The sequence below is a fragment of the Cebus imitator genome, unplaced genomic scaffold (assembly GCF_001604975.1).
Source record: "Cebus imitator isolate Cc_AM_T3 unplaced genomic scaffold, Cebus_imitator-1.0 Scaffold211, whole genome shotgun sequence".
Classification (NCBI taxonomy): Eukaryota; Metazoa; Chordata; class Mammalia; order Primates; family Cebidae; genus Cebus; species Cebus imitator.
The window spans coordinates 2,224,438-2,238,779 of record NW_016107526.1 but is presented as its reverse complement, the minus strand read 5'-3'; the positions used below and the strand labels follow the sequence as shown (position 1 = coordinate 2,238,779).

General features: G+C 35.4%; 1 protein-coding gene across 1 annotated transcript in view; it reads right to left on the bottom strand.

Moving 5' to 3' along the window:
- The window catches only part of RNF180 (ring finger protein 180), a 193,938-nt gene that overhangs the window by 40,367 nt on the left and 139,229 nt on the right, over positions 1-14,342 (bottom strand). The window contains exon 5 of the mRNA XM_017548581.2: positions 12,611-12,836. Coding sequence (XP_017404070.2) covers positions 12,611-12,836 — 226 coding nt within the window. The remainder of the gene's footprint in view (positions 1-12,610; positions 12,837-14,342) is intronic.

Here is a 14,342-nt window from a genome sequence, read left to right as displayed (position 1 = left end):
TTATTCCTACAAAAACAAACAAACAAACAAACAAAAAAACCCAACTACAAAAATAAACAATGAGAGAGGAAATAAGGAACAAAGGATATACAAAACAACCAGGAAAAAGTCAATAAAATGACAGGAATAAGTTTTCACCTATCAGTAATAACTTTGAATGTATATGGATTAAATTCCCAATTTAAAATATACAGACTTGCTGAATGGACCAAAATAAAACAAAACTCCAAGAATTAATCTGTGCTGCCTACAAGAACCTAGCCTTACATGTAGACACAGATAGACTGAAAGTAAATAAAAAAAGACATTCCATACAAACAAACCAAATACAAGCAGAAATAGATATATCAGACAAAAGAGACTTCAAGTTAAAAGCTGAAAAGCAGACAGAGATATTATATTACAAGGGAATAAATTCAGCAAGAGAATATGATAATTATAAATATTATAAAAATATACCCAAACACTGGAGCCCCCAGATATAAAGCAGATATTATTAGATCTAAAGAGAGGGATAGATCCCAATACAATAATAGTTGGAGACTTTAATAACTCATTCTCAGCATTGGCACAGGTCTAGACAGAAAATTAACAAACATTGGATTTAAGCTGCACCACAGACCCAATGGACTTAGCAGACATTTATAGAACATGTCACCCAGCAGCAGTAGATTACACACATTCTTTTCATCAGCACATGGACCATTGTCTAGGGTTGATCATGTGTTAGGAAAAAAGAAGTCTAACAAAATTTTAAAACTTAGTTATGTCAAGTAGCTTATTTGGTCACAATGGAATAAAACTGGACATCAAAAAGAGGAACATCAGAAAATATTGAAATATGTAGACATTGAACAATATTCTCCTGAATGACAAATGAGAAAGAATTTAAACAGTCTGTGAAACAAGTGAAAATAGAAACATAATATGCCAAAAGCTATAGAACACAGTAAAAGCAGTATTAAGTTCACAGCAATAAATGCATACATCAAAGTACTAGACAGATTTCAACTAAATGACCTAATGATACACCTCAAGAAACTGGAAAAGCCAGAACAAACCAAACCCTAGTTAGTAGAAGGAAAGAAATAATAAAGTCCAGAGTAGAAATAAATGAAATTGAGACTAAGAAAACAACAGAAAAAAATTAACAAAACAAAAACCTGGTTTTTTGGAATGGTAAACCAAATTGACAAACTATTAGCTAGACTAAGAAAAAAGAAGACCTAAATAAAATCAGAAACAAAAAAGATGTCACAACACATACCAAACAAATACAAAGGATCATTAAAGACTACTATGAACAACAAAACTTGGTAGGCTGCATGTGTCTAGGAATTTATACATTTCCTCTAGGTTTGGAATTTACTGGTATACCAGTAAATTCTGGTAAATTCTCCATTTACTGGTATACCAGTAAATTCCAAAACATAGAAGAAATGTATAAATTCCGAGACACATACAATCTACCAAAATTGAACAAAGAGGAAATAGAAAGCCAAATACCCATCACAGCTAATGAGATTGAGTTAGTAACAAAAAGTCTTCCAACATAGAAAAGTCCAAGTTTGCATGCCTTCACTACTCAAATCTGCTGAATCTTAGAAGAATTAATATCAATTCTTCTCAAACTATTCCAAAAAACTGAAGCAGAGGGACATCTTCCTAACTCATTCTACAAGGCCAGCATAACTCTGATACCAAAACCAGACAATAGCAAAACAAACAAAGAAGTTTACAGGCCAATAGCCCTGATGAAAATATCAACAAAATACTGGCAAACGGAATCCAACAACACATCAAGAAGATGATACACCATGACCAAGTGGGATTTATCCCACAAATGCAAGGATGGTTCAACAAATTCATGAAAACACGGATGAAACAGAAAGTAAATTTGAATTTGATTTTCATCTTTTCCTAGTGAACTGTCAAAAGGTTACAGTCTAGTTTGAGAAGTCTCAATCTCCAGCTGAATATGCAGCCTGATGACAGGGGCATATAAAGTAGACAAAATTAAACAAAACCCAAAAATTCTTTATCTAACACTTTGTCAAAATGAAGTTATAGATTGTAAATATGTGAATCATTATAGTAAGCAAAATGTTAATATTTAGGAGTTTCTATTAAGTGAGATTCAGTTAAAATTTGTCCTTTTTAATAATTCCAGTTAGTTTTTGGTAGTACAATATTTAGTACTCAAAATTCAGTATAATTTTTTTTTTTTTACCAGAATAAAAAGATAGGTTACAACCATTTTTGAACCTTTTCCCTCAGGAGAAATCTGTAGTATTAGAAAGCTTTTTTACGTTAAAACGTTTATCTAAGCTTTTTTCCTCAGGAAATTATGTTTACCTTGTGCTTACTGATGTCCATTAATGGCTTTGGAGCATTGAAAAATCATTTCAGTAATTGTTTGTGTGACCAAGAATAACTGGTTTGGCAACTGTTACAGAAATAAGGCCAAAAGGAAATCTATTAAAGTAAGACCAATTCAACTATAACATTTTTTGAGCTTTTACTGTGCTACAGACAAAATGTTAAGTATTTTATACTTTTATGATACTTATTTTTATGTAAATTCATGCTTAAGCATTTAGAAAAGTCTTTTGAAAGCTATGAATAGGGATATATTGGTGGCTCCACAAAAGGTGATCACTGCATCCATCCTTGGCTTCACACAAGTTATGATTCTCTCTGTTCTGTGTGAAAAGACATAGGACTTCACCCTCCATGCCCATCATCATTCAATGCTGAAGTTTAGCTTGTTTACCTTTTTAAAAGGGTAAAAGTAACTCATTCTGATGGTTAAAAAGCAAAAACAAGCAATGGAGAAAGGACTCCATGTTTAATAAATGGTGTTGGGAAAACTGGCTAGTTATGTGCAGAAAGCAGAAATTGGACCCCTACCTGTCACCTTACACTAAAATTAACTCCAGAATGGATCAAAGATTTAAACATAAAACCTAACACCATAAAAACACTAGAAAAAACGTAGGCAAAACTATTCAGGACATAGGCATAGGCAAGGACTTCATGACTAAAACACCAAAAGCAATGGCAATAAAAGCCAGGATATACAAATGGGATCTAATTAAACTCCAGAGCTTCTGTTCCGCAAAAGAAACCATCATTAATTGGCAACCAACAGAATGGGAAAAAAATTTTGCAATCTACCCATCTGACAAAGGGCTAATATCCAGAATCTACAAAGAACTGAAACAGATATACAAGAAAAAGACAAACAATCCCATTCAAAAGTGGGTGAAGGATATGAACAGAGACTTTTCAGAAGAGGACATACATGAGGCCAACAAACATATGAAAAAATGCTCATCACTGGTCATTAGAGAAATGAAAATCAAAATCACAATGAGATATCATCTCATGCCAGTTAGAATGGCAATCATTAAAAAACCTGGAGACAACAGATGCTGGAGAGGATGTGGAGAAATAGGAACACTCTTACACAGTTTGTGGGAGTGTAAATTAGTTCAACCATTGTGGAAGACAGTGTGGCAATTTCTCAAGCATCTAGAAATAGAAATTCCATTTGACCCAGCAATCCCACTATTGGGTATATACCCAAAGAACTATAAATCGTTCTACTATAAAGACACATGCACACGTATGTTCATTGCAGCCCTGTGTACAATAGCAAGGTCCTGGAACCAACCCAAATGCCTATCAATGATAGACTGGACAAAGAAAATGTGGTACATATAGACCATGGAATATTACGCAGCCATAAAAAACGATGAGTTCCTGTCCTTTGTAGGGACTTGGATGAATCTGGAAACCATCATTCTCAGCAAACTGACCCAAGAACAGAAAGCCAAGCACCGTATGTTCTCACTCATAGGTGGGTGTTGAACAACGAGAACAGGAGGTGGACTCAGGGAGAGGATCATTACACACAGGGGACAGTTGGGGGGGTAGGGGACAAACAACAGGGTGGGGAGGAAGGGGAGGGAGGGGAGGGAGGGGAGGGAGGAGAAGGATAACAAGGGGATAAATGCCAGATATAGTATACACCTAAAGTAAAATAAAAAATAAATAAATAATTACTTTGAAACAATAACAACAACAAAATCAAATGATAAAGTATGGCTTAAAAAAACCAACAATGATACAATGATCTGTCATACTCTTCTATCTTTACCCCTAAACTCCAAGGATTGTTTTAGTGTTTCTGTCTTCAGGTTTTTTTTAGAGAGAAACCTGCATGTGTATAAGTTAGTGTGTTTCAAAAATTGGTTTGCAAAGCATAATATGTGAGTTAATTTTGGGTTGAATTGAATGAACACATTCATTCAATTTTCAGTTACCTACTTAAGGTATTAGAAAAAATATATAAACTAAATATCAAATCCTATAAACTCACAAAAGTATTGCTAAGGATGAAGTTAAAATAAGTTCTCAAGAAAAAAACTGTTGATATGAAGAAACCCTTACATTAAAAAAAATCACAAGGTATGTTGATTTAGTGAAAATTGTAAAGGTGGTACAAAAATGTTTGAGAAACAGTGCTCTAACTACCATGCTTATTTTGCTATTTTTTTATTTTAAAAATATTTAATTCTGTAAGTTTGAGAATAACCACACTAGAATGTATCATGACAAATATGGCTTTTAAAGGCAGAGACTATTCTGTACAAGATGAACAGAAAAATGAAGAGTAGAGGTATATATGGAGGCAAGGATAAAACCACTATTAGTGTTAGAATTAACAGACTGAACTTATTGGTATAAAGTGAGAGAAAGTGTGAAATGGCCTTAATGGGACTATGGACAATAGACAAAGACAAATGATAAATTGTCATGGTAGATAAGAAGAGAAGTGTGATATTCTTGCAGATGAGTTGTATATCCTGGATAATGCCCAGGACGTTAGAAAGGCAGACAGAACTCAGGATAGTCTTCACTGTTTGGTACTGGCCGAGTGCTGCAGGGTATCTGTTGTCCCCAGCCTGCTGTCTAAATGCTAGGAGCATCCTCCAATTACTGTGACAACCAAAATATCCCCGGTGAAAAATCACAGATCTGTCTCATCACTTTAATTCCTATTTAGTTTAAATGTAATTTCCATACCTAGTTTGAGACTTCCATGGACAAAGTAGAGAAGTAGCTATTTCCTTTTCCTATTTCCAGTGGAGTTCACCCATACATCTGACCATCAGCACTTGGTTCCACTATATAAAGGCCATGAGTAGTGGTGTTAGGGGTGGTGTATGGTCTAAAGCAAGAGGAAGGTTCGACCCCTCCCTTTAGACCATACACCATCTGCTCATCAGCACCTGGTTCCACTATATAAAGGCCTATGAGTAGTGGTGTTAGGGGTGGTATATGGTCTAAAGGGAGAGGGAGAAAAATAACGTCACAATAAAAGAAATCTTCCTTGATGAGGTGTGGGGTGCATTGTGAATTGGAGTGGGGGTGACAGCAGTGAGGGATTTCAGTGTGGGGAGGTAGGTAGCAATGACCCTGCGGCTCCTCTTGCAATACATGAAACCCTCCTATTTTCTATGTGACTATAGGCTGGGATCTGAACAGCTAAAACTGGGTCTGTTAGTAGGAATGCTTGCAGGAGGATAGGAATGCCCTCCAGAGTCAGTACACAATGGGAGAAATGGCATACTTGGTTTGAGGGCTGCAGTGCTAAAGTCAACAAGAAAAGACGATGGATCCTCTCAACCCAAGACAATGGTCTCTTTGTGGGAGAGATCCTTTCACCGGGATAACCCCATTCCACATAAGGCTTGTAAGTCATGCCCTTTTCCCTTCCTTGGTCTGCAGATTCTTTTGGAAAGCACATAGTAGCTCTCTGAACAGGCCCACTTTTAAAATGTGGTAGCCCCTAGTACGAAAAGATGTGAGGTTATCAGTCAATGAATGTGAAGTCTCCCACCCATCCTAAGGTATTCCTCAGCCCTATCTACACTGGAATCCTTATTTCCACAAACAACAAGAAAAACTCTAGTTAATTTGGGACACTCCAGAACTTTTCACAACCCACAAGCATACTTGGAGTTTGCAAAATTGAAAATTTGTTCTACTGTTCTCTGAAGTGACTGAACATTTTATAATTCCAGCCTGCAATATACAGAAGTCCCAATTTCTCTATATCCCCACCAACACTTATTTCTTTCTACCTTTTTGATTGTAGCCATGCTGGTGGGTGTGAAGTGATATCTCATTATACTTTTAATTTGCATTTCTCTATTAACTAATGATGTTGAGCATCTTTTCATATGCTTATTGGGTATTTTAAAATCTTATTTGGAGAACTGTCTAATCAAATCTTTTGCCCATTTTTCTGTTGGGTTATTTGTCTTTTTATTAAGTTATAAGAGATCTTTATATATCCCAGATACTAGATCCTTACCATACACATGATTTACAAGTATTTCCTTTCATTCTGTGGTTGTCTTTTTACTTTCTTGATAAATTCTTTAAAGCAAGGAAGTTTTTAACTTTAATTCTAATTTATTGTTTGTTTGGCTGTTTATACTTTAGGTGTTATATCTAAGGAGCTGCTCCTTAATCCTAGTTCACAAAAGTCTGTATGTTTTCTTCTAAGAGTTTTATATTTTCAACTCTCACATTTAGTTTTTCTACACCGCGTTAACATATATACGTGGCAGGTGGTAGGGGTTCAAATTCATTCTTCTGCATGTGGGTATCCAGTTGTCCCAGTGCCATTTTGTGAAATGACACAAAGGCTAATTGTTAGAACTCTTGTCAAAAATCAGTTAACCATAGATGTATGGCTTTCTTCTGCACTCTCCTACTGCGGCTTTAGTTATTTTCTTTTATGTTTGGTAACTTGAATGAATTAGTTTATCGAAGTCTATTTCCCCTACTATGTGTAGCCTCTGATGTTACTCCAGAATACAGCCTCAGGTATGCAACCAGTCTCCCTGATCACCAAGGATGACTGTACATAGCTGTAGCCACATTCTCTTTGGCTGTCTCTTTCCCTAATCTCTCCTTTAAGCTTCTGTCTTTATTAGTATCACACTCAGCTGTTAGACTCTACTAATTGCTTCGTGATTGCTCTACCGTTTCTAACAATTCCCTGGGGCATAACTTGCTTTATAGTCTGATTCATTTAAAGTCCACCTCTTTGGCAGGGGCCCTGTGCTGCCAGTCTGTGGTTTGCTGCACCTTAGGAAGGCTCTTCTTAGCTGTCTCTTTCTCTGATTATCTTCTAGTTTATTATTTTGCCTTTTGCTACCAGAGCTACCAGTCTCCCCTAATTTGTTTACCACCAAAAACTCCATTGTTTTCAACAACACACAATTCATAGGCAAGAATTTCCCTGCATACTGTTCTGATTAAAATCAGTTCAATAGTTCAATTAGATAGAGCTGCAGAGCTTTCTGTTCTTAGTGTCTGTCTCCTCCCTTTGGCAAAATCTCTGCACCACTGCATTAGAGCTGGGCACAGGAACAGTGGTCTCTTTCTCCCAGTATAACACTTCTGCTCTATGAGTAGGGCACTGGGCAGGAATGGTAACTCCTGATCTTCTTTGGTTTGGCTTGGCTCTTCTGACTTGGGACCTCTGTCCTATAAGCAAACTGGACTAAGACTGATGTGTCTGGAGTAGAGTTTCGCCTTACAAGTGGGGGATAGGTGGGGAAGGGAGCTCCAGTGCTCTTGGCTGTGCTTGTCTGGAATACAGCTTCTGCAACATGAAGCTGAGAGGATAAGTGTTATCAGTGGTCTACTTCTCCTGGGGTGAAACTGTAGCACTAGACTAGCGAATGGGAGAATGGATGGAGAGAGATCCATCTTCCTAGTAATACCGACTTGAATTACAACTTTTGTCACACTGAGCTAGCAATGAGGGGTTTGAAAGCTGGTCCTATCTGGAATGCTACAGGCTGTCATTCTTACCTATAATAGCAGATTTTAGTAGATGTTTTTGAATAAATGCTTCATTTGCTGTATGTCTTTAGGATAATTTCTAATCTTTAAAAAAATAATTTTCACCAGCTAAATGTTGCTTTTGCTGGGGTAAGTGTCCACTGAGCTTCTCATAGCACTAATCCAGAATTATTTATTCATTTATAAATTTTACTATTAATTTCCTTCTAAGGAGATACAAGTTTTAAAAACTACTTTCCTCCCTTCTCATCAATCAAATATTTGTGAATTATATAATTTGTAGTTTGTTTACTGGTTATAATTGGTATGCTTTTATCAGTTAGGTTGCTCTTAGTTGAAACTAACCTAAAGTTTACTTAAACTTAGTTAATTAACAAATTTAATATTTCATGTATGGAAACATGGGCTTCAAACTTGGCTGAATCAGTGGTTCAACAGTGTCATCAAGACCCCATATTCAGGTCTGTCTTAAGTTCTACAATCCAAAAATAAGACTTCATACTAAGTCTTATAAGATGGCTCCTTATAACTATCCCTGTTATATACTTTCTTGTTTATGTCCAAAGGGAGAGATAATGGTTTCTTCACTTCATGTCTTAAAAGCAAAGACAAACCTTCTCCCCATCTCCTTGACCAAAACGACCACATGCCCATTTGTGAACCAATTACTGGCAAAGGGGATAGATTACCCAGGAGCAGAGGATGGGGTCTGCTACCAAGAGCAACCTGGTCTATGCTGGAATAGTTGAATACTCAGGGTTATGTTAAGAAGAAAGAAGGAGGTTATGCATACTAATTAGCAACCAACAGTGAACACCAATAATTTTTTTTTATCAACTTTGAACAGTATACCTTAACTTCCATGAAAAAAAAAAGATATTAATGTTTCTACCCTTTCCTGTACACATCCGATCCCACATCAACTTCTCAACAGCTAACAGTGTAAAGTAATTTAAGCAAGATATTAATGTTATAGTTCAGTTTTAAAGTCATTAATCTGCTAAAGAGCACTGAATGGAGTAAATCTGGGAGGAACTTCATTATATTTCTATTCATTGAGCTACTGTTAATAGAACTGTTACAACTAATCCCTTATTGTACACACATCTTGATTTCCTTTAGAAAATGACAGCTTTCCCACTTTAAAAAGATCCCATGACAGTAACTGTCCCTGGTTTATACACAATTTGAATGGTGACAATTGAGGTAGCTGACATACTAATTAAATTATTTAATAAATAACTCTGAGGGTTCAGTAAGGTGACTGGTAACAGAAAAGTCTAAGACTGGCAAACTAAGTTTCCTAAAATATCAAAAGAAGCAAAAACTAAATGAGGGAAAAAAATCTCATTTACAATAGCAACAACAAAAATATATAGGCATAAAGCTAATAAGAAATGTGCAGAGTCTTTAGGAAGGAAATTTTGGAACTTTATTGAGAGGTGATATACCATGACAACAATCACTCAATATTATAAAAGTGTCAATTAAAATGCCAATTACCTCCAAATTTAGATAATTCACTTGTGAGTAATTAAAACATAAGTGCTCGAATAATTATAAAAGAGGAATAATAGTATAGGACAAGATAAAGATGAAAAGAAAGACTGCCAAAGAACACTTTAGAAATTATTAAATTGCTTTTTAAAGAAATACAATCAACATAGTAAGAGTAGACTGTTCAACAAATGTTGCCAGGACACTTGCCTAAAGAACTGAAAAAATGTACTTTATTATTTACCAAACCATGTACCAGAATAAATGGACGGCAGTTATATGTGGGGACATGAGGACAAAATGAAACCTTAAACAAATGCAGGGAAAGAGAATGTTTATTTAATTCGGTAGTGGGGAAGGCCTTTTCATAACTAGCTTTGAAATTATAAATAATAATAGCAAAGGTCACTACATGGTCACTGCATAAATACAGAAATTCTGCACATTCAAAAAATACCATAAACAAAATTAATTGAAGTACAAATGACAAAAAGGAAAAGTTATTTGCCATCTATGACAACAGTTGACACCAAATATAAAAAATCCTCCTGGTCACAAATTTAACAAGGAAAATTAGGATAGTCAAAACTCTAGAGACAAGCCCTCACACACTTCTGGTTACAACAATTTGAGTGTAATTTTACAATATATATGTGCCCTTAAAAATATGTAGGCTTTAACTACCATTTCTACTTCTGGAAATTCATCTCAAGGAAGTACTATGTAATGTGCTCAAATATTTATCTACATATATCAGTAAATAAATATAAATAAATAAACTAAATGTCCCATAATATAATCACAAGAACTTCAAGTTAAACATAACAGCTTAAAGACCATATGTACAATATAATCGGATTTTTTTTGGGGGGGGGTAAAAAAAAAAAAGATTCTAATATATTCTGGAAGTATACTCACTATTTTTAAATGATAGAAATATGGCTAATTTTGAGCTCACAATTTTACTTGTTTATATTTTCTAATTTTTCCTGTAATGAAACTGTACTATCTATATAATATCACGTCATTTTTGTAAGAAAACTGAATCACATTCTTCGGCTACTAGCAATGTTACTTTCCCTAATTTATACTCTGATATTGCCTCAGTTTTTATCAAAAAATAGCATGAGCTACAATGTCAGAAAACCTGGCGTTGCATTTGCTCTGACTGTGTTTTTGAGGACATTGCCTACTCTCTCTCCCCCAATATTCCCTAGAGGGGAAATAACAAAAAAGAAATTTTTAAAGATAATTGCCAGAAAAACCTGTGCTTATTGAGAAGCTGGTATGCTTTTTTTTCATGGATCCTGAGAATCCTTTGTGTACTGACTTTTATTTTTCTTTAGGCAGTCAGCAAAAGCAAATTTATAAGCAAATACTTCATCTAATTATATTAGGTTGGTGCAAAAGTAATTGTGGTTTTTGCCATTAAAAATAAAATACTATGTAGGATCATAGGCTTATGTATCTGTCTACCTACCCTCACCTGATTTTTGTAATCTATTTCAATTCATAATTCCCTTGTCCTGCACTTCATTAAGTGTATTTTAAAAAAATCTCAAATCTTTTTGAGGTAGAGTATAAATAAGTAGAATATTCCCATTATTATCAGCCTTTAAATGATAGCACACAACCAAATATAGTATACATTGGAAGAGACTGTAAGTATTCCTAATATGATTTATTTTAGAATAACTGATTTTGAAAATAAAGGAAAATATGAAATTGTTGTTTTAATAACTGAACCAAGAAAGATTTGATTCATTACCGTTTTAAGACCTGAAGAAAATAAATTTTATAACCACGACCAGTGTTAAGTGAGATCATGGAAGGCAGGGACAACATTTGCCTAGACACTGTACATTGCCTAGATGCTTCCTATCAAAACAAGTTTTTAGTATATGTTTGCTTGTAAAGCTGGCCAGAGACAACACTGAGAAAGTGGTGTTATTGGTGCTCCTCTTTTTCATCACCCCAAAGGACCCGGCAAGAGATCTGGTAGTAGAAAAGAACACCTTTTCGCCCACATCTCAACATTCCAGCCAGAGGCCAGAGAAGAACTTCCAGTAAGGTTGGATCCTCTCACGGAAGTGCTTCCTTTCCTTTCTGTATCCTTTAATTGGCCTTCCCTATGAAAAGAGTAAATGAACTGCCTGGTGAGACTGATGACATCCTGGTGTCCTGACCACATTTCTCAACTGGGTAGAGTTGCTGTGCTTGACAAGTCCTTTTGTCTCTAGATCTGCCTAAGCTCAGTGCAGTGATTCTGTGCTGCAGTCTACATGCACTAGGTAGAACAGAGAGGCATAGTTTTAGTTTCTCTTCTTTGTTTGATTACTAAGCCTATAAAGGTTTGCAAGCCTTTATGCAGCTGGTGGGATACGACAGTCAAAGCTTGCTTTAATAATCTGATTCTCCCATGTGGTGGGGTCTTGGATTTCCTTGAGGGAAGAAAGATATACCATATATTCTCTTCAGTTTTACTATGAATTTACTGTTAATTCAGTACATTCTTGGATCCTCATGTGGCTCATTTATGGCTGAGAGGAGAATGTGAAGATGGAAAATTTCCCACCTAACATTTGGCACACAGTAGTGAATTCTATCATTCTACCCTTAGTCATTCTCTATGTTCCATATCCACTAGTTATTATCTCTTCATTAGTGTTTTAAATTTTGTGTTATATTACATCTTTACATGAAAATTAGGTCGACAAATCCTTGCTCCAATTTGACTTTTTTTCCTGTCCAAGGAGAAAGACCTTAAGTACATTAAGAAGGTTGAGAAGATTTGGAGTTTGGGGGAAAGATGTAATAATTATACTTAAATATTTATAAATTTATTCTCTGTGACTCCAGAGGAAATAACAAGAGCCAAAGAATAAGGAGTAGTGGAAGGCAGACATGAGGAATTAACAATCAACAGCACTGCTTCAAATGAAACTTCCTTAACACTAGAAAAGTCCAAGATGGAACAACTACTAGTTACGGTGTTTTAGAAAAGATCTGAGTGTCACGTAAGAAATTTGAGATGAGAATCTATTCTCATCTATGATTCTAACAGTTTTATGAGTTGGGTAAGTACTGTTTTATAATCTGGAGAATAACAAATTATGCTATATGTGATTTTCAATAATGTTTTAATAATTTATAAAATACCTTTAGAACTATAACAAAGAGGTAGAATAATCAGACAATTAAGTTAATGAAAGAGAATAGTTACCTGTCTGGAAAAAGACTCTAGAAATAATTGTCCGACACAATGGGCATGGCGTGCTTGAAGGATTGTCTTTGGCCAGAGTGCGTAAGCAGGGCTCACAGAAGATGTGGTGGCAAGGGTAACACATATAAGGGTTGAAATAAATGTCCAGACACACTGCACAGATGTAGCTATCCTTTTCTTCTGCATATTCATTGTCTTCATCTGTACTCATCTCATTATTCAAAGTCTGCAAAACATAAGGAATTTTTTTCTTAATTTAGTATGAGATTAGTTTCTTTAAGATAGCCTTTATATTTTGTTAAAATGAACAAAAATATTTGAGAAGCATATAATCTGTTTGTGGCATATTCAAAGTGACAGAAATGCTACCTTTCAAGGTGAAGAAACTAAAAATGTACATGGAAACCCAGAAGCCTATTTTTCATTTTAGTATTGAGACATAGTGCTAAGTGCTAAAATATACCTAAATATATTAAGTATACCTGTATTTTGGCTTAATCGACACTGGATAGGTGTTAGGTGTACCAGTCCCAGAATTACAGATTCTCTATCTACCTCATTCCTGTCACAGCAAATAAGCTGGTTGTCACAAGGTTATAGAGTTTTAATATGAGCATACACATATGATGAAAAAAAGTGAAGGCAGAAGGCATCATACTTCATCCTCATACTGTGCATGGAACAATCTCTATTCTGTATTTTGTGTCTTCCTGGACCTCAAAGAAGGAGCAAAAGCCTAAGGGGTGTCAGGAGGAAAGCAAAGCAGAGAAGCTGAGAGTAATTATGGGATTAGCCTTGCTACTGGGGAAACATGATGAGACTCTCTCCCTCCCAAATGGAATAGTTAGGAGAAAGATATAGCAGGTTCTTGAATAAGGTCACTTCATTCAACGTTGTCTTGTTATAACGTTGATCAGAAAAAAAAAAAATGATTTCCAGCTGGGGCTGCTTCTGTGTGGAGTTAGCATGTTGTCCCTGTGTGGGTTTTCCTCTGGGTAATCCAGTTTCGTCTCATAGCCAAAGATGTGCACGTTAGGTGCACTGGCGTGTGTAAATGGTCCCAGTTGGAGTGAGTGTGGATGTATGTGAGTGTGCCCTGTGATGGGATGGTATCCTGTCCAGGCCTGGTTCCTGGCTTGTACCCTGAGCTGCCAGGACAGGTTCAAGTAATTATCTTGTTTTTATTTGTCTTTTGTTAATGTATGTATAGCTCACATTTATTTCAGTGTTTAATATTATAAGTGTTTTGGTCTTTAGAAGTTTGCTGATTCTTTTGTGATCACAAATAGGCTGTATAAACTCAACTTATTTATATCAATTAGCCTATGGTAAAATTGGTGGTGTTATTTTGCTTAAAGTCACCAATAATATTAGGTTGGTACAAAAGTACTTTGCCATTAAACTGCAATTACCTTTGCATCCACCTAAAACATTACCAGTAGGTTCTTGGAAATGGAGACTTTAAGGTAGTCCACTTAATACATTTAGTATGATACCTGGAACATAGTAATTAATTATCAAAAAATGTAAGCCACAGCCATACTTCTCCATCCTCCCCTATCCTATCCCTTTTGCCTTTTCTCTATAGGTTCTGTAGTTTTTGCTAAAGCCTTGAGAATATTTTTCTCAAACCAGGCATTTAAAACAGTGTCTAAGTGTTTCCTGTTATTAGTATATCCTATTTGGTGTTTTTTTTTTTTTTTTTTTTTTTTTTTTTTTTTTTTTTTTTTTT